At 31.9% G+C, this 22,074-nt stretch overlaps 2 protein-coding genes and 1 long non-coding RNA gene across 3 annotated transcripts; all 3 read right to left on the minus strand.

Moving 5' to 3' along the window:
- Positions 1-462: 462 nt before the first annotated feature.
- Positions 463-1,347, minus strand: LOC148766351 (transcription factor GTE12-like). Its single transcript, XM_088827250.1, has one exon. It carries the CDS (start codon positions 1,345-1,347, stop codon positions 463-465), a length of 885 nt encoding a protein of 294 aa, XP_088683376.1.
- An 8,362-nt stretch (positions 1,348-9,709) lies between these two features.
- LOC105961024 (uncharacterized) lies at positions 9,710-12,619 on the minus strand. Its single transcript, XR_001173060.2, has 2 exons — positions 12,297-12,619; positions 9,710-10,042 (listed from the first exon to the last, which is right to left on the minus strand). It is a non-coding gene; the product is annotated as an uncharacterized LOC105961024 (long non-coding RNA).
- Positions 12,620-17,385: 4,766 nt separating this feature from the next.
- LOC105978060 (uncharacterized) lies at positions 17,386-18,472 on the minus strand. Its single transcript, XM_088827251.1, has 2 exons — positions 18,025-18,472; positions 17,386-17,915 (listed from the first exon to the last, which is right to left on the minus strand). Exons 1-2 carry the CDS (start codon positions 18,470-18,472, stop codon positions 17,386-17,388), a joined length of 978 nt encoding a protein of 325 aa, XP_088683377.1.
- Positions 18,473-22,074: the final 3,602 nt, after the last annotated feature.

A 22,074-nucleotide genomic window follows, 5' to 3' on the forward strand; every position in this document is an offset into this window, starting at 1 on the left:
AAATACTAATTTCATTCGTCCGACTATCCTAATTTTCCTTTTGGAATCATGAAAGAATATGGTGTGTTTCTTAATTATTATTATGGCAAGACTATTATTATTATGCTAATTATTATTATTACTATTATTATTTTTTCTTAGGAAAAGCCACCTATTTATTACCGTTGTCACATTTTGTTTTTTTTTTTTGAATGATAGATTTGCTGTACTAAAAAGATTTATCTCCTCTCATCTACATATTACCGATTTATTATATATACATATTACCGATTTATTATATATATAATTTCAAATATAAACAAGAACCAAGAAGAAACATCAAAGGGAAATCAATATTCAATTCAATTTCCACTGCAACTTCGGACATACATACTATTCAATTCAATTATCTGAGAAAATAATATAAATTTTTACATAATTAGAAATCTCCTACACAACTAATTACAACAGAGGGGATCAGAACTAACGAATCTCCCCTTCTTCCAACTCATCCTCGATAACTAGCAGCGCACGATCTTGTTCTTCATCATCGAAATAATAATAATCATCCTCCTTTAGATAGAGGCCGAGTTTCTCAAGAGGGTTTACAACCACACAATTACTAGCAATAGTAACCTTTCCGTAAAATAGATCGTATGCCGAATCGCCGCACAAACTCTCCAACTCTTTCAACAGATGGGCGTTATCGTCATTTATACTAACGCTTTTTTCCATTTGTTCAAGAGCCATCCTCTCAATCTTGCGTCTCCTCTTCAAATCGTCTTTTTGTGCAGCTCTAAATTCTTCTTCGATTCTTTCTCTCTCTTCATTAGAACCCTTGTGCAGTTGACGCTTGGCTTTCAAGATTGTGTCTGCAAACCGACTTCTCAGCATCGCAGCTCTCATAGAGATCTTCGTTGACATTTCTTCGACGTTCGATGCAGATATAATAATCGAAGCAGCAGCAGCGGCCTTTGTTGAATCCAGTTTTGAATCATCAACGGAATCTCTTTTCCGTTTTTGGACATTAACAACAGAAGCACTGGAGGCCGCAGGGGTAGAATCGTCTTTCGAACCAGCCCCCACCGTACATGGTTGAATACAAAAACCCTGACCTGTAGACAAATCTTTTTTCAATCTCTTTCGAACGCACTCAGTATGATCAGAATCTTTTCTTCGTTTTCGATCGGCCTCGATTTTTTTCCATCTCTTACAGAAAAGAGAATCCAATCGCTTTGCCAAGTGATGAACTTGGTTCCAACCGGGATTATACAAGATCGCATTGGCGAAAGTCAATTTCACATCATCGAAAAACTCGTCGGCACAAGAGTAAATATCGAGTTTACCCTTTACGGTTCCAAGATCCATGGGTTTGGAGACAATGGAGAAATAATCGGGAATATGTAACTTCACAGGATCAACAGGCTCGCTGAAAACCCATCCAGCAGGGTGTATAGGAAGAATAGAATTGGAGGAGAGAAAGATAGAATAGAAACCCCCATTATGTTATGGGTTGATTACATGGAATATATATAGAGAAATAATGCAAGGTAATAGAGTTTGACTAGGTAACTAAATCCTAACTAATCTAGGTAACTCAATCATACTAGTATCCTAATATTACAAGAGTTCTATAATATAATATACTCTAATACGCCCCCGCAGTCGAAACGTGACGAACGTGAAGACTGGACAATCACTTGCTAACACGCTCCCGCAGTCGGAACGAATAAACTCGACTGGACAATCCCTTGCTAACACGCTCCCGCAGTCGGAACGAATAAACTTCAAAAGTGAAGACTGGACACAAATCGCGAAACACAACGCTAGAGAATTCCTCTAAGGAAATATCTGCCCAATTGATAAAAGAAAAAATAATAATAATAATAATAGAGATAAATATTTTTTTTTTTTTTTTTATGTATGAATCGAGAGAGAGAGAGAGAGAGAGAGAGAGAGAGGGAGAAGATATGAGAGGGGTCGCCGGCCATGGAGAAGAAGAGAGGCAGCGGCTAGGTTTTAGGCCATGGAGAAGAAGAAGAAGAAAAAGATAGAGAAGATACACCACCGAGAGGGAGAAATTTCGGTTTGGTGTCGCCGGCCATGGAGAAAAAGAGAAGCGGCGGCTAGGTTTTAGGCCATTAAGAAGAAGAAGAAGAAGAAGAAGAAGAAGAAGAAGAAGAAGAAGAAGAAGAAGAAGAAGAAGAAGAAGAAGAAGAAGAAGAAGAAGAAGAAGAAGAAGAAGAAGAAGAAGAAGAAGAAGAAGAAGAAGAAGAAGAAGAAGAAGAAGAAGAAGAAGAAGAAGAAGAAGAAGAAGAAGAAGAAGAAGAAGAAGAAGAAGAAGAAGAAGAAGAAGAAAGAAGAAGAAGAAGAAGAAGAAGAAGAAGAAGAAGAAGAAGAAGAAGAAGAAGAAGAAGAAGAAGAAGAAGAAGAAGAAGAAGAAGAAGAAGAAGAAGAAGAAGAAGAAGAAGAAGAAAGAAGAAGAAGAAGAAGAAGAAGAAGAAGAAGAAGAAGAAGAAGAAGAAGAAGAAGAAGAAGAAGAAGAAGAAGAAGAAGAAGAAGAAGAAGAAGAAGAAGAAGAAGAAGAAGAAGAAGAAGAAGAAGAAGAAGAAGAAGAAGAAGAAGAAGAAGAAGAAGAAGAAGAAGAAGAAGAAGAAGAAGAAGAAGAAGAAGAAGAAGAAGAAGAAGAAGAAGAAGAAGAAGAAGAAGAAGAAGAAGAAGAAGAAGAAGAAAGAAGAAGAAGAAGAAGAAGAAGAAGAAGAAGAAGAAGAAGAAGAAGAAGAAGAAGAAGAAGAAGAAGAAGAAGAAGAAGAAGAAGAAGAAGAAGAAGAAGAAGAAGAAGAAGAAGAAGAAGAAGAAGAAGAAGAAGAAGAAGAAGAAGAAGAAGAAGAAGAAGAAGAAGAAGAAGAAGAAGAAGAAGAAGAAGAAGAAGAAGAAGAAGAAGAAGAAGAAGAAGAAGAAGAAGAAGAAGAAGAAGAAGAAGAAGAAAGAAGAAGAAGAAGAAGAAGAAGAAGAAGAAGAAGAAAGAAGAAGAAGAAGAAGAAGAAGAAAGAAGAAGAAGAAGAAGAAGAAGAAGAAGAAGAAGAAGAAGAAGAAGAAGAAGAAGAAGAAGAAGAAGAAGAAGAAGAAGAAGAAGAAGAAGAAGAAGAAGAAGAAGAAGAAGAAGAAAGAAGAAGAAGAAGAAGAAGAAGAAGAAGAAGAAGAAGAAGAAGAAAGAAGAAGAAGAAGAAGAAGAAGAAGAAGAAGAAGAAGAAGAAGAAGAAGAAGAAGAAGAAGAAGAAGAAGAAGAAGAAGAAGGAGAAGAAGGAGATAGAGAAGATGCACCACCGGGGGAGGGAGAAAATTTGGGTGGTGTTCATAAAAAAGATAGAAAAAGAAAAAAAATATTAGAGTACCACCACTGGGGGATGGAGAAGATTGGGTGGTCACCGCCATGAAGAAGAAAGGCGGCTAGGTTTTCACCGCCATGGAGAAGGAAGGCGGCTAGGTTAAAAAACCTAAACCTGGTGCTCTGATACCATATAGGAAGAATAGAATAGGAGAAAGAGATATACGTAATAGAATAGAAACCCCCATTATGTTATGGGTTGATTACATGGAATATATATAGAGAAATATTGCAAGGTAATAGAGTTTGACTAGGTAACTAAATCCTAACTAATCTAGGTAACTCAATCATACTAGAATCCTAATATTACAAGATTTCTATAATATAATATTCTCTAACACGCCCTCGCAGTCGAAACGTGACGAACGTGAAGACTGGACAATCACTTGCTGACACGCTCCCGCAGTCGGAACGAATATACTCCAAAGGTGACGACTGGATAAAAAAAGAAACCCGCAAAATCCAGCAGTAGTGAATCTTTGATAAAAATACCTGCCAAATTAATTGAAAGAAAATAATAATCATAATAATATGGAGAGATTTTTTTTTTTTTTTTTTTTTTGAATCGAGAGAGAGAGAAGATATGAGATGGGGGAGCCGGCCATGGAGAAGAAGAGAGGCAGCGGCTATGTTTTAGGCCATGGAGAAGAAGAAGAAGAAAAAGATAGAGAAGATACACCACCGAGAGAGGGAGAAATTTCGGTTTGGTGTCGCCGGCCATGGAGAAGAAGAGAAGCGGCGGCTAGGTTTTAGGCCATTAAGAAGAAGAAGAAGAAGAAGAAGAAGAAGAACGGAAAAGATAGAGAAGAGAAGATAGAAAAGAAAAAGAAAAAATATTAGAGTACCATCACTGGGGAGGGAGAAGATTGGGTGGTCACCGCCATGAAGAAGAAAGGCGGCTAGGTTTCACCGCCATGGAGAAGGAAGGCGGCTAGGTTAAAAAACCTAAACCTGGTGCTCTGATACCATATAGGAAGAATAGAATTGGAGAAGGAGAGAAAGATAGAATAGAAACCCCCATTATGTTATGGGTTGATTACATGGAATATATATAGAGAAATAATGCAAGGTAATAGAGTTTGACTAGGTAACTAAATCCTAACTAATCTAGGTAACTCAATCATACTAGTATCCTAATATTACAAGAGTTCTATAATATAATATACTCTAATAGGGTGATTCATTAATTCTTTTAAAATATTACTGCACTCAACTTTCAATATCGGATCCAAGTTTCGATTTTTCGCAACTCGTACAGAAACATTCATCCTCGTATTTTCGCGCATCCTTTTCCTAGTAATATTCAGTTTCGACGATTTATGCTCAGATGAGAACATTAATATATAACAAACAACCAGCGAGAATATATGAGATAAACTAATAGATTTGAAAGAAAAATAAGGAAAATTACTGGTTTATGAGTTCTGATAAGACTATATAGTATTAGGGTTTCAAATATTTAAGGAAGTTACTTACTTAACAAGCAACATAAAAGAGCAGGAAGAGAGGTTTTAGGGTTTTCTTTCCTTTTTTCGTTTATGTTTTTATATGGTAATTTTTTTTTTTGTTTTGAGGTAAATTCAGCAATTACAGGTTGTCATAATCTTTTGTGTTCTTTTTTTTTTTTTTTTTTTTTTTTTTAAATAGGCTTGCTGTAGAAAGAAAATTTCTTCATGTCATCTATGTTATACCGATATATATTGTTCTCTCTCCACTTTCATTATTTATTATTTTAAATTTACACATTTTTTTTATTACTATTTATATTATATATATATATATATATATATATATATATATATATATATATATATATATATATATTTATGAATACTTCGATTTTATATACAAGGTGAGCAGAACGGACTATTCATTGGGACGAAAAAATATGAAAACTCAAGCTTGTAAAAGGTGGTAATTGGGTTGGAGGTGCTTAGACACCGCCTCACGATTAATCGATGCAGCGGTGATAAATCAAAAAATAAATCGATTTTTAAAATTTAAATAGGTATTGTCCATAGATTATCAAAACATATATAACAAGATATTTAAACATAATTATATCTCAATCATTTATATATGCTAATAGCATAATAAAAGTTTTATAATAATAAAATAATAATACAATAAAAATCCTTATAAAATAAAAAGAAAACGCAAATCTTTTAAATTTAATATAGGGCAAATGTCAAATAGACCTATGACAACGAACTTAAATGTATATAGCTCTAGAAAAAAAAATTGTATTGCGAATAAATCCATCCCCATGTCTTTTGTCTAAAATACCGTCAATAATAATATTTTCATCAATTTCATCCATTATGCTCTAACTTCATCAATATTGCACATTGACCCCGGATTTGAACAAATATATCACAATAAGCCTATTTTCACAAATTTTTTTTTTCTGAAATTTTTTTTCAGGCCAGATTCCAGCATTTACTTTTTTTTTTCTGAATTTTTTTTCCGGCTGGTCAACTGTCGTTGATTTTTTTTTCTCCCTCTAAATTAATGTGTTAACAACAAAATTATTGTCTGAGATAGTAATATTGAATACCAAATTAAAACAGTAATATTACTAATATTGGACAATAATATTACTTATATGACTATCCCAAACAGTAATATTACTGTCCCGAAGAGTAATATTATTTTCATATTACTTTTTCAAATATCAATATTACCAATATTAATGTCCCAAACAGTAATATTATTGCATGAGACAGTAAAATCACAGGCCAAGGCAATAAAATTAATTAATACACTAATATAGCAAGCCAAGACAGTAATATTAATTAGAATATTAAAAAAAAACAAGTTTTCATACGAGAAAAAAGAAAAAAAAAAGTCAACGCCAGAGACCGGCGATTGACCTGCTGAAAAAAAAAATTCAAAAAAACAAAAGAAGAGAAAAATACAACGACAGAGACCGACGGTTGACCTGGCGGATTTTCAAAACAAAAAAAGTTTTCAAACAAAAAAAAAGAAAAAAAAAAAAAGAAAAGAAAAGAAAAGAAAAAAAGAAAAAGTCAACGCCTGTAACCGGTGGTCTCTAGCGGTGGCGGTCAAAATTTGAATCAGGGTCAAAATTGGTTAATTGGTGAAATTGGGCAAAACTGGGGTGTAAGTCATGAAATTGAAGTTGAATTAAGATTTCAAGGAATTGAGGGTAATTTTGGTATATATAAAAGAGTTTTTCGTATTTGCAAATACGTATGAATAAGCTGGATTTATTGGGAAGACAAAAATGTTGAATGTCCATTTTTTAATTAAGCGCCTTTGTCATGGGCCTATTTGTCATTTGCCATTAAATATATTATCGAACATTTTAAGTATATATCATTAGGTTCTTTAATAATAAAACTTAACATAAACAAAATAAAGCATAAACTCACTTTTTTTTTTTAAAAGCCCAACTTTTATTTTGAATGAAAACAGTAATTAAAAAAAAAAACTGACTTTTTGACCGATTTTTGCCACAAAAGTTTGACCCCCATCAACCCGCCTCAGACCACCTCACTTGTCAAAAACCGATTTTTCAAACATTCACATCAAAATCGTAAAGATTTGGGACTGCCTCCGGCCACCTTGAAAAGCGATTAATCGACCGTCTTGCCCGATATTACTGTTAAAAGTACGTAAATAAAAAATTGAAAATATTCGTGCACGGATTTTCTTCTTCATTTCTTCTTTTTTATATATTTTATTTTACATTTTTAATCTTTTTGTGTACAAGTACGTATAACATTTAAAATATGCGAACTTAGTATCTATTAAGACCTAAAATATTAAACTCCTTTACCCTAGAATCATTTGATTCTAAAATCTTAATACCATTATCGGTGCCAAAATTGTTCAACTTGCATAGACTCGTCCCAAATTTTTCGTTTATCTAGAATTTTGTGCGATACTTTATTTACAACCACAATTCTAGGATTATCTTTAACCAACATAAAACACTGTAGACTTACTTTTTAATATTATCTTCCTTTTTTTAAATAAATTCAAGCTTTTTCTTCATTCTCAATTTACTATAAATTTAATTGAGATATTGAAAAAATTAAAAAAAAATCATTATTCAATTATTTTGAGCTAAGCAGTAGAAAATATTTTTGACGTACCAAAATAATATTTGGTTAAGTATAGTTAGATTGCAAATTAAGAACTTATTAATTATTATCTTATATTTTATCTAGACGATAATTATATAATATGTATTCTTGTTTATTTATTAATAATATATTGATGCAGTATAACATTATTATTGTATATAAATTTTGATGCAATATGATAACCTACTATTGCCATTTGAATTTTAATCAACAAAAACCATAGAAAAATGAATAAGGTACGTAGAGTAGCACAATTGATTGGTAGGAAATTAAGGGTTCCTTCGACCCTACACCCGGTGAAAAACACCGGGTGAGTCTTCTGCTGCCACGTATTTTTTTCTTTTTCCTAAAACCTCTAAAGGTAAACCCTAGCGGGGAATCTATTATAAAATACAAAAAAGAGACACGTGCCAGCAGAAGACCCACCCGGTGTTTTTCACTGGGTGTAGGGTCGAACAAATCCTATACGCCCATGTGTTTTACCTAGGGGTGGTTTTGGTACGGTTACCGAACATTTTGTTCAATACCGTGTACCTAGCGTATCTTTCGGTATTGAAAAATTCTATACCGTTACTGTACCAACAATCGCGGTACACCGTTAGTTTCGGTACGGTATGATCGGTACGTAGTAATCTACCATACATCATTTTGTTTATTAACTCGGATAACCATAATTAAGATGAATACTAAATAAATGCATAAATACAACAAATTAAGCAAATGAATATGGTAATCAGACAATTTACATGAATGTACATTATACGACCGTAATAGCATTTCAATTAAGTAATGATTACTAAGATATCTATAGAAAAATTGTAGAAACTAATGAGAAAAAAGTTTCCTGGTTTATATAAAGAGAAATAAAAAAAAACCATGGTGCAATAATGCAAATGAAACAAAAAGGCTGGGAGCTTTGGGGGGAAAGAAAGGGAGAAGAAAATTACAGCAAAAAGTATTCAACCAATAAGAGATTAGATGGACTTTGAAACTAAAGAAGTACGTGACATAAACAACTTCAACGAGAGCCAAATATTGCACCATGGTAATCGGTATTTGGTAATTTTTGCCCAGTCCTAGTTTTACCCCTACTTTTGCCTATTAAATTGTTAATCATTAATGACATCATAATTTTAATTCCAGGACTGGATATTTGTTAGAAACAATCTGCTTAACATTAAAAGATACATATCGCTCCGCAATGACTTAGCGGTTGGAGTGAGTGAGTTTTTGTCAATTAACCCAAGTTCGAATTCGCTTGCCAACGGTCGCTACGTCAAATTTGTTAAACATTGTTAGCCTATTGTGGTTTACGTCTCTTGTATGCTTTACAAGCTATTATACGAGAGTGTAGATTTACCCCGTGCACCTATATGATTGATTGCGGGTTCCTTTATTACAAAAAATTACAAAATAAAAAACACCAGTTATATGATTGGTTGCGACCTAATTTGAACTAACTGACAGCCTTAAATTCAATCTTTTAATTAAATCACTAATTTGAAACAATATATGACCCACATCCCTTATTTTTATTTTATCCCTAGTTTGCCCTTAATTATACCCTAAATATAATATCTATATTCAAGTTTCTCCAACTAATCAAATTTATTTCTCCTATTTTGTGTTATTTTTTTTCTCTCTCTGTGTCTCGCCTCTCCCTCTCCCTCCATATCTCTTTCGCTCTCCGCATCTCTCTTACCACTTAGTTATGGCGGCTATGGTGGGTGGCGGTGGCACACAAAACTACGGATCTGCAAATGGCGGTGACGTCTCATGGCTCATGGCTCATGACAGTAGATAGAGGCAGTGATTGTTGTGGTTATATAGGGGATGGTTATGCTGGTAGATTGGGCATTGGAGACGGTGGTGTGAGGTTACATCGACGGTGGGAGGTGGTTGTATCAAGGTAGGGCTCTTTGACGGGGCTATCGTTTTGGTGGGCGGTTAGGGTTTGGTGGATAGAAGTTGTTGGCGGCTAGAGTTTGGCGACGGCTGAGAGTTGTTTTGCTGCTAGGATTTGGAACAGTACACCGTAGTAAATCATAGTACAATGTAATATATTATATAGTACACCATAATATACTATAGTCTACTACAATATTAAATGCAGATAAAAAAATATATATATTAACAAATATGTAACACCCTCCATGAATTTTAGTTAAAGAAAAAATATTTTAGTGGACTTTTAAAAATTTCGATTCGATTTGAACCTTGAGAAACCCAATTTCGAACTTTAAAAGTATTTTCCTTTACTTAAATATAACACACAAATCAAAGTTGCAATTTTCATAAAGAGTGCTACCTAAACGTCATCGGGGTTTGAAAAGAAAACTTGTAAGACAGCGGAAGGAAAATAAACTTGATTTAAATACCCCCGTTTAATAGACTGGATTCCTAAATCAGAGTAAAATAAAAATCTCCATTTTCACATAAGACCCTTTTATAGACGAAAGTGAAAACATGGGTCTTTTCAGAAATCCGGGTAAGACGTGCAAGGCCTCAAGGTTCGTGATTCCTCGAACTCCGCTCCGCTGCGCACTCTGATTACTTCGAGAACCTAAAAAGGGGAAATTCGCATAAAGCGTGAGCCCAACCACTGGCTCAGTAAGAACATTAGCCTGACGATACTCACGCCTCTCTCAACGTGTCACTCACGTCCTATAAGGGTCCTAAAGTCCTCGTCTCTATGTTCTTTTGTGTAGGGATAATCCTGAAGCTTCTACTATGTCCTCTATATTCAATTTATTTGTTTAGACCAAGACATTCAATCACATACGTGAAAGCACATAACATCACATACGATTACAAAGATCTACGAAGCATGAACATTATTATAACACATAGTCGAACATATAGCTCCACATATAAACATATAATATTGTTTACCTCAATCTTGGTATGTTGGACACACAGTCCTCTTTCGTATTATACGGATATAAAATCCTTATATAGCTCACGAACATAAAGTCCCTTTAGTATCAATTTAAGACTTTACGCATATAAATGCGACACAGCCGGATCCTTATCAGAACCCCAACGTGACATCTAAACATTAGGTCATATACGACAACACACGGGTCACAAAAGCACATTATTACACATAAGTCATAAAAGCACACTATACCCACATAATTCACTTTATTATGCAAAATAACCAAAATGCATGTGAATGCAATGCATGGAAAAAATATTTTCACTTTATCGGATCCGTGAAAGATTAATTTTTATATTCGGATAATAAACCGTTTCGAGCCCGTCTATGGATCCAATATCACTCATATCACTCGTATCACTCCTCTCAACCCTAGTTGGATACCGGCCCACCGTATCCGATTCGTTTATTACTCAAACATTCCATTAATCTTTCAATTTTCAAAACACGTGTTATGCATGGACATGAACACTTAGACCATAATCCTATTACCGTTTAAACACCACAAATAACACACAAATATGTCACAATAAAATAACACAAAGATTTACTAACCACATATTGTCACATAGACTAATTAAATCACACATATGGTACAAATACATACACGGCCGTACGCACACACACGACAATGATATCTAATTAAGTGTAGCACAATAAACACAAATCATGTAAAGACTATTGTTCCTCCACACACATACACATATGATTGTACACACCCACACATATATTTATAATAGTATATTTTATATTTATATAAACCATGGATCGGAGTTTCACTCGACGACCACGTAGGTTGCTATAGAGATATAATATAGTATAGTATACGTATATAAGCCATGGATCGGGAATTATTCCTACGACCACGCAGGCTAGGATATATATATTTGTTTATATATATAAAGTATGACATATAGTTTATACTATATAGCATTAACGAGTGTAATTAACCAATAAGTCCAAAAGTAATCTCAACCATTTCCAATACTTACACACATACGGCACACATATAATGAATCTCAAACCAACATACCTAGATCAATCGAAACATATAGATAGTAGCACATAATGACTTAAATGAATACTCCATGACCATAACTATAGTTCATTATATCCTATTGACTTAAAATTTTCTTCGTTATTTTATTAACTAAGGATCAAGAATTTAAAACCATACTTCTAAACATATTTTCCAGTTCAAAAATAGTTTATTTTAGAAAATCGAACAGTTTTGGTATTTCAACTTTGAAAATTCATATCTCTTAGAACATATATTAAAAACACCTACAAATTTCACTCGATGTTCACCTATAAGTATATTAGACCTTGTTAAAACAGTTTAGCAAGAAACTTAACCATTTAAGAGAAATAATTAATTTAGTGCAGTGATACGGTCAGTTTTCCAGAACAGAGCTATCAACTTCAAAAATACTAATTAATTCATACCTTTAACCAAACACTGTGAGATTTTTCGAAGAACATTTCTAACAAGTCTATAATCATATCCAAGCAAATCACGCAAGTTAAATTAGTATAAAGGCATTTTAAACACATAATTCACAAATGACTCAGAAACTGTGCATTTTAAGAACACGATCCATAACTCACTCAATATAAATTAGATTAAGGCATAATTGATATCATAATGAAGCTAACACAATTATCTAGACTACCCTAAAATTTCATAATTTTATCTTAAGTATTACCCGATGAGACATGCAATACAAACAGAGGCTACGAATCTGAATTTCAATTAGTGTTCATCAAGATTTTTATCTTCTAAAGCCCAAAATTAAAACCACAAACATATAATTCATTAAAACACATATAATTCATATTAATTAGTTTATTATTTCAGTAAAGACCAAGAGGTCCTTACCCATGAAAATCAAAGGCTAAGAAGGAGAAGAAACCAAGGATCCATGGAGTTTTGGCTTGGAAGTCTTTGGGCTTGACATGGGTGGTATTGGATTGCTTTGGAGCTGAGTTTTGAGAGACTATATGGTTGTTTTTTTGAGTGTATTTGGGGAATCTCGAATTTAGGGAGAGAGAGAGGCATTTTGAGAGGATTTTAGAAGAGGAAAAGATAGACTTTTATGAAGAATCTTGAAGGTTTGGAAGTGGAAGATGAATTCTTCCTTTTTGGGGCTGTATTTGGACGAGAAATAGAGGAGAAAATGAGTCATTTTTGGCTGATGTTTTTATGCTGAAAATAGTGAAGAGGAAGGGTCAATTTATAGGGGAGTAGAGGGACTTACTTGCAATAAAGAAGACAAGAGGGTGTAGATTGCAATTAGGGGAACAATGACACTTGTAAACACATCACAATAAACATTATACACTTGGCATACTCAAGAAAAACACACGGCCTTTTCATAACACACAAGCACATGCACACACAAAACTTATATCTATATGTATCTATATATATAATATTAAAATAATAGGAAGAATAATTTGGGAGGAAATTACTATGTATTTACCGAGAGAGAGAGAGAGAGAGAGAGAGAGAGAGAGAGAGAGAGAGAGAGAGAGAGAGAGAGAGAGAGAGAGAGAGAGAGAGAGAGAGAGAGAGAGAGAGAGAGAGAGAGAGAGTTATGGGCATGTATGTCACATACATGTACATTAAATAAACATGTACATAGAACATACATACATGTATACACATAATTAAATCCTCACATATATAATCAAGCACATATAATATATGATAGTATACATATTCATATAATATGTCATATAAACACACCATACACATACACATGGCACATTCATATAATTCACACATATGCATAAGAAATTACACGGCTCATGCACACACTTAAGCACATATAAATATTTAATTACAGAATAAGAGAGAAATTGCGTGGAACTATTAACCAAATTATAAAATCTATTATAAGTTATATAAACACTTATGATACATGGGATTAACTAATTACTAATCATAAGTCCATTAATTAAACTATGAAAACTCATGAGTTAACTAATTCAATTAAATTGCATAATAAATTATAATTCACAAAATCCGTAGGTACACTCACAGAATCACAAGAATCACTTAATCACGAAATCGAAGTTACTAAATCATTTAATCAAACAAGTACACCTAATTCATAAATATCATAATTTATAAAAATCACTTAAACACTTAGAATGCATTGAAATTACTAATTAATCCATGAGTGCATATTCATCATTTTTTTCAAAATAATCTCATTTAATTCATATAAATAACTAAGGTGCATAGCATTTACTAATTAATTCATGAAAGATAATGTACATATGGGAATGAATCACATTGATAATTTATTCAATAAATCCCTATAATATGCTTATGAAAATGTGGGGTGTTACAAAATATGTAAATTGAATTACAGAAAAATGAAAAACATGTTTTTTTTTAATTTTCAATATTATGTAGATAATTTTTTTTAATAGAACTTAAATGAAGAAATAGAAAAAGAGAAAAGAAAAAGACAAACGTATTTTGAAAAACAAATAAGGAAGTGTTAGATTGAAAAATGAATATATTAAATGCAGACTAAAAAAAATGATAAATGCAATATGGATTTTACTTAATGTAGATTTCAAATTTGTGAGTGAAGGGCATTTTTGGAATGAATTTTATGAAGGACGTGTATCAAATGTTTAGTTGGACTTGTCATTTAGTTCTAATAAGTTTTGCCACTAGAGACATATATCTTAAGCCCCCAAAAATTAAAATTTATCATATATATAAAAGAAAGAAACGCTGGGCAACCCTAAAAAACCCTAATGTATTTCTGTAATTATTTATTTTTAAATTTTTTCTCTACTAATTTCTAACTACCCTAATGGTATTTCTGTAATTATTTATTTTTAATATTTTTTCTCTACTAATTTCTAACTATATTTTTAATAATTATCAAAATTAAAACTAACCCGTGAAGAATCCTACCTTATAGTTATTGCTACTTATGTAATTATTTATTTTTAATATTTTTCCTATTCTAAGTTTTTAACTATAATTTTCAACAATTATTAGTCTCCTAATTTTTATCAATATATCTCAAATCTTAAGAGATAAAGCTAGAAATTCAATATGAATTATACTATACATTATTAAATTTTACAATATTAGTGTACTATATTTTCTTATAATTTTAATATTTAAATAATATCCTGTGCATCGCACGGGGGAAAAAATGCTAGTATATCATAACGCCAGGGGCGCCAGCCATGCCCCAACATTTTTCAAATCTCTATTTCCATAGGAAATTATGAAAGTTGGATCATTCTATTTGAGATCCATATATCTGTATTGAAATCGCAATTCAAATATTGCATACTGAAAATGCATCTAGAAAACACCAATTAAAGTTTTTTTTTTCGTTTTCAAGACACAATAAAGATTTGGTGGTATGTGTCTGGAACACATGCATAAGTAAAAGTAACATACAAATATACTTACATATGAAGAAAAAGAAAGATAAATATTTGATTATCTCTATAATTTGTTCTTTTTAATGTTGACTTTGTTGTTTTGAAAACAATAAGTAAAATATTTGATATTGACATATATCTCGTTACGATACATATAATTGAAAAATTATATGAGACAATATTCTCTAATTTATGTGACTTGGAATAATGCAGCAATATTTTAGATCCATATTATGTTCAAGAAGTAGAAACAGAAAAACTAAAGTTGAATTCGTTAGTAGAAAAATCAATAAATTTGATATTACATCGTATTAAAATACTAGCTGTGAGCTAAAATTGAAATATTATGAAACTACTTCAACATTTCTTATTCCTTGAAGTGAATATAACAATATTCAATATTTGAAGAGAATATTTTGGAGAAATTGATATGATGGTGTTTTATGTTTATCACATTATAACTGGTATCTCACCATTAGAAGTGGTAAAATAAAAAAATGTGAAAAAAGTATTGGTCAAATATCCATTTTACGATAAATTATTTTGACTAAAATTTATGAAGCATCAATTGAAAAGAAAAGGGAATTTCTTCGCATTTTGCCATTACGATTTTGACCAATATATTGTGCAATTCAGCTTAAAAAATTTGAATCACAAGAGTTTAGTAATGCAAATTTTATTTCATATCCATATTTATGGAGGTATATATGTACACAATTTTTTTTCTTGAATATAATTGGTTTAGAGGAGATAAAATTTTAAACAAACCAAAAAAGAAAACGAAATCTGATTTTCTTGATTACGGTTTCTAACATTCTGCATATTCTGACTTTGTAAAATTTATAGTTTACTCTTTCAACTTTTCAACTTTTCAAGAATATTAGATTCTCAAATAAAGTTATAGTTCATTAGATGGCATGCTATTTTTTGTTACGAGAAGATGCTCAATTTCACGAACTTGTCGAAATTGACGATAATCTTCACTATGATGATTCCGACAAGTCCGAGAATGATTGTTGCAACACTACTAGTGTAATAAGAGAATTTAATGGCTGTAATAAAAATATTGGGATTAATTACGAAGAAAAATCGCTCGAGGGTTTGCGTGTACTTCTTGCCGAAGACACTCCTGTGCAACAAAGAGTCGCGAAAGTAATGCTCGAGAAATTGGGAGCGGAAGTAGTTGTTGTAGGAGATGGGATTCAAGCAGTTGAAGCTCTTCATCGTGACGGAAAATACAACTTGATTTTGATGGATTTTCAAGTAAGTTAATTAATCATTGATCATGTTACGAGTCGATTTAATTGATGAATGTCTGATTTTAATTAATAATAATGTGCAGATGCCGAAAATACATTTTTGCACAAAACAAGTTCAAAGTACAAGAACATTTCACGAAGCCAATTATGTTGAATTTGACATCATAAGAGTAGATGTGTGAGAAGATTCAGAGTTGAAGGGATGATTGTAATTATCCAAATATGAGAGGCTTTTTTGTAGTTTGACCTTACCTCAGAGGTGGCCGTAATTTACACTAATTTTTTTCTCTCTCTACATATATTATTGGTACGTAGTAAATAAAATGTCTTGTAATTCTTCTAAGGGTAAATTACACCAACACCCCTGAGGTATGCTTAACTAATTTTAAGGTCCTTGTGATATCGATAATTACACTTACCCCCTGAAACGTACTTAAAAACTCTAATGGGATAATGCATTGGATACATTATTCCGATAGGGTTCTAATGGACTATTAATTTTAGCTAGTGGTGGAGATAACATAGAGTTATGGAGAGTTATAGGGTGTCACGGCTCCCCCAATATTTCTTAAATCACCCATAACTCTTTGTTGTCTCCACCACTTCCTGAAACCAATAGTCCGTTAGAACTCCATCGTAATAACGTATCCAATGCATTATCCTATTAGAGTTTATAACTACGTTTCAAGGGGGTCAGTGTAATTATCGATACCACAGGGACCTTACAGTTATTTAAGCATACATCAGGGGTATGGGTGTAATTTACCCTTCTTCTAATTATTACTCGATCAACACTTCATCTCTTCATTTAGTAAATATATAAATTACTTAAAGTAATCCGTATTCAAACTCATGAATAATTAGATGGAAATATCAATATGTATAAACTTGAAGCAAGAACAAACATCAATGGAAATAAAATCAATATTCAATTAAATTTCAAGAAACTCTGTACATACATCCTTAATTCCATTAGTAGTAGTTCATGACAATTCTTCTTCGATCCTTTCTCTCTTTAATTTTATCCGACTTTTATTTTCAAAATCTTTTCTTTCTTCATTAGAACCCTTGTGTTGCAGTTTAACAAAAACCAAATTTCAAATATAAACAAGCAGAAAGAAGAAACATCAAAGGGAAATCAATATTCAATTCAATTCCACAGCAACTTCGGACATACATAATATTCAATTCAATTATCTGAGAAAATAATATAAATTTTTACATAATTAGAAATCTCTTACATAGAACTAATTATAACAAAACAACAGATTGAGAGGAACTAAACTAACGAATCTCCTCTTCTTCCAACTCATCCTCGATAACAAGCTGTGCACGATCTTGTTCTTCATCTTCGTAATAATAATAATCATCGTCCTCCTTTAGATAGAGCCCGAGTTTCTCGAGAGGGTTTACAACCACACAATTACTAGCAGCAGTAACTTTTCCATAAAATAGATCGTATGCCGAATCGCAGCATAAACTCTCCAACTCTTTCAACAGATGGGCGTTATCATCATTTATACTAACGCTTTTTTCCATGTGTTCAAGAGCCATCCTCTCAATCTTGCGTCTCCTCTTCAAATCGTCTTTTTGTGCAGCTCTAAATTCTTCTTCGATTCTTTCTCTCTCTTTTACCATTTCCTTTTCCGACTCTTGTCTTTCTTCGGTTGAACCCTTGTGCTGCTGCAGTTGATGCTTGGCTTTCAAGATTGTGTCTGCAAACCGCCTTTTCAGCATCGCAGCTCTCAAAAAGATATTCAGAGACATTTCTTCGACGTTCGATGTAGACATAATAATCGAAGCAGCAGCGGAATCTTTTTGTTTTTGTTTTCCAACACAATCATCAACGGAATCTTTTTTCCGTTTTTGGACATTAGCAACAGAAGCAGCCCTCCGTACATGGTTGAATACAAAAACCCTGACCTGTAGACGACAAATCTTTTTTCAATCTCTTTCGAACACACTGAGTATGATCATAATCTTTTTTTGGTTTTCGATCGGCCTCGAATTTTTTCCATCTCTTACAGAAAAGAGAATCCAACAGCTTTGCCAAGTGATGAACTCGATTCCAACCAGGATTATACAAGATCGCATTGGCGAAAGTCAATTTCACATCGTCGAAAAACTCATCGGCACAAGAGTAAATATCGAGTTTACCCTTTACGGTTCCAAGATCCATAGGTTTGGAGACAATGGAGAAATAATCAGGAATATGTAACTTCACAGGATCAACAGGCTCGCTGAAAACCCATCCAGCAGGGTGATTCATTAATTCTTCTAAAATAATTCCGCACTCAACTTTCAATATCGGATCCAACTTCCGATTTTTCCCAACTCGTACATAAACATTTATCCTCGTATTTTCGCGCATCCTTTTTCTCGTATGCAACAACATTATCTATATATATATATATCAAATTATAACGTAACCTGAGAGTTGAGAGAGAGTCGAAAGAAAAATAAGGAAAATTCATTGTTTACAATAAGACTATCTATATATATATATATGTGTATTACTAGGGTTTAAAATATTTAAGGTAATAACTTATTACACAAGGAATTATAAAAGAAGACGAGGAGTTGTTTTAGGGTTTTCATACAACTATTTTCTCTCTTTCCGCTCTCTATTTGGTAGTTATTTCTTTCATGATTGTTTCTTCCTTTTTACCCGTTATGTTTCTATATGGTAATTGTTTTATTTTATTTTTTTTAATGAAAATTCAGCAATCACCGTTGTCATATTCCTTTATTATTATTTTTGAATGATAGATAGGCTTGCTGTGAAGAGAAATTCTCTCATGTCACTATGTTTTACCGATATATATTATTCTTTCTTCACTTTAAGTATTTTTATTTTAAATTTACTCTTTTTTATTTATTTATCAAGGTTGTTAAAGATAGGAATCGAGTCCGAAGGGTTAGGCACCGCGTCACGATTAATGCGGCGGTGATCAATTGACAATAAATCAGAATTAATTTGATTTAACTTTAATGTAATATAATTTTAGATAGTATTTGTACACACTCAAAACATATTAAAAGATATTTAAACACAATATTATCCCATCATTTATATATCATACTCACATAATAAAATCTTAATAATAATAAGATTATAATATAATAAAAATTCTTACAAAATAAAATACAACGAAAATCACGTGCATTCAAAATTATGCTTGAACATTGCAAGCATATATCATTAGGTCCTTCAAAAATAAAAATTAACATAAACAATATAAGACAAAGCATAAATTCATTTTTAATTAAAAGCCCTTCTTTTTATTTTTATTTTTTTTTAAAAAGACCGATTATTTACCGATATTTTCGAACATAACTTGACCAGCCTCCACGCTTTGACCGCCTCAAACCGCATCGCAGGCGAAAACTGATTTTTCAAACCTTTAATTTACACCAAAATATATCGTAATGGTTTTAGACAACTTCAGCCTTGGAGATCGATTAATCGGCTGTCTCGATCAATTTTTAGAATACTACTACTTACATAGGGACTATTAGTAGAACCCCTTCTAGCATTTTTTTTTTAATAAGGGTTATTTGATAAAACCCTCTTATTGTTGACTTCTTGATAAATTCATTTTTTAAGTATTATTTGCTATAAACCCAATCAACCCAAAATACCTTATATGTCCCAATTAATTATTTTAATAAATTAAAAAAAAAAAATTATGTTGATATATTCAAATCCTTGCCCCTAAGCTACACCCAAATCTTCTCAAAAAACTGTGCCTTCAAATTATGCTTCAGATTTTATGCCCAAAATAACGCTCTCAAATCAACTCTAAAAAGTAAAAATCTCTTTTTTATTTCTTTTCTTATTTTCAAAATTTTCATAAGAAAAGTTTGATTTTGTTTTTAAAAAAGGTTATTTTTCATTTTTTTTTATTTTGATTTTTTATTTTTTATAAACAAATTGAATCCACTATAAACTTACCGAAATCCACTATGTGATTATAATATTCCATTACGAAAATTCATTATAATTAAACTTATCGAAAATCACCAAGTAATTAACAAAAATAACTATGTAATTAATGAAAACCACTTTGTAAATTAGCGAAAATCACTATGTAATTAACAAATTCCATTACAAAAATTCACTAAAAATTTATCAATTAACAATAACCACTCTGTAATTAATGAAAACTAGTCTGTAATTAACAAATTTCGTTTCAAAAATTCACTAAAAACTTATCAATTAATAAAACTACTCTGCAATTAATGAAAATCACTATGTAGTTAGCGAAAACCACTATGTAATTAATGAATTCCATTCGAAAATCCATATAAACTCATCAAAACCACTACATGCCTTTGTCTGTATATATAAAATAAACAACCCAAACATTTAAGGGGAAAAAAGAAGAAGATGCAGGACGAGAGAATCAACATCTGGATATATCCAATATCCAGAACCCCAAAATCGATAAACCCATCATTCGCATCACCACTAACCATGAATCTTCCTTCAACCGCTTTTCAATTATTTCCTATGCAAGGCCTCCACCGTCATGGGGTGCTAGACCGACGCTTGAAGGCGACGCTCTGGCGTTGGAGAGATAGAAAGGGGGACGCCGTGGTGCGGAGGAAAAGTTGTGGTTGGTGGGGGTTGGAATGAAAGAGATTAGAGAAAGAGAATTCTCAAGAGAGAAGACGAGAAACGTGAAAAGAGAAAGATGGGATAAGAAAATCAAACAACGGCTAGGATTACACATATATGAAAAAGGTAAAATATGGTTATTTCTTATTAGGGGTATAATGGTGATAATTAATTGTTTTAATTAATAACAGTTGTTTGGATTTATGTTAAAAATAAGAAATAAAATTGGGTTCATTCACTACAAAAAAAAAAACTTTTGAGTGACAACACCTATTTTTCAAATAGTTAGGTAAAAAATATTGTCACTGTGCTTGTCACTAACGATGTGTTGATAATGCTCTATCGTGACAAGAAATAAGGATTAAGTGACAACAAAAAGAGCTATTAATGACAATAAAAAAGATGTTGTCACTTAATGTGTACATTAAATGACAACTTTTGCATTTGTCACAATTAGGGCATCACTAATGCAACTTTTTCTTGTAGTGATTGTAATGAAACTTGTTTAATGGGAGGTTTTGTCAAATTTTCCCTTTTTAATAAGGATGAGTCTCACCACTTTTGTCTTATTCTCTTATTAGTGGTAGACTCACCCATTCATTTATTACAAATTTACCACTATTAACTACTCATTCACTACTGATGCATTTTTCATTTTATTATTTTAGGTTTTTTTTTTTTCATTTTTATATTTTTTGTTTTTTGGTGTTTTCCATAAATTAACTATAAAATTTTCAATATCAACTATAAAATTTTCGAAATCAACTACAATTTCATTTTTTTTCAGAATAACAATAAAAATATGGTAAAAAACTACAAAATGTTGGTGTTCAATATAAAATTGGAAATATTTGTACATATATTTTCTTCTTTTTTTATATACCTTTTTCTATACAAGTATAACATTAAAAATATGCTAACTTAGTTATTCAAACTTGTTAACCGCAAAAACCGTTTGATTCTAAAAATCTTAAACCATTATCGGTGTCAAAATCGTATACACCTGTCCCAAATGTGTCGGTTCCGGTTCTTAAACCTGTCAACTCGATATGCATCATTCCTAAATTTGGTTCTATATATTTTAAAAAACATCTATTATTTTAGTGATCTTAATATATTGTATGATACATAATTCTCTATATATAAAATATGGGTACACACGGGTTGGTACAGTTCGGTTTTTGTGAAAAACCAAAGATGTACCGATAATTTTGGTTTAATTTTTCTCATTTTAAAACCCAAACATGTCGGGATTTTTTCGATTTAAAGCCAATTGGTGTTTCATTTTTTGGTTTACGATTTTAAAAAAATATCAATTCGGTTTATTTTCAATTTTGGTTCGAGTCGATTCG

This window comes from Erythranthe guttata, chromosome 12 (assembly GCF_056151865.1).
Source record: "Erythranthe guttata isolate IM_541 chromosome 12, IM_541, whole genome shotgun sequence".
In the NCBI taxonomy this organism is placed as follows: Eukaryota; Viridiplantae; Streptophyta; class Magnoliopsida; order Lamiales; family Phrymaceae; genus Erythranthe; species Erythranthe guttata.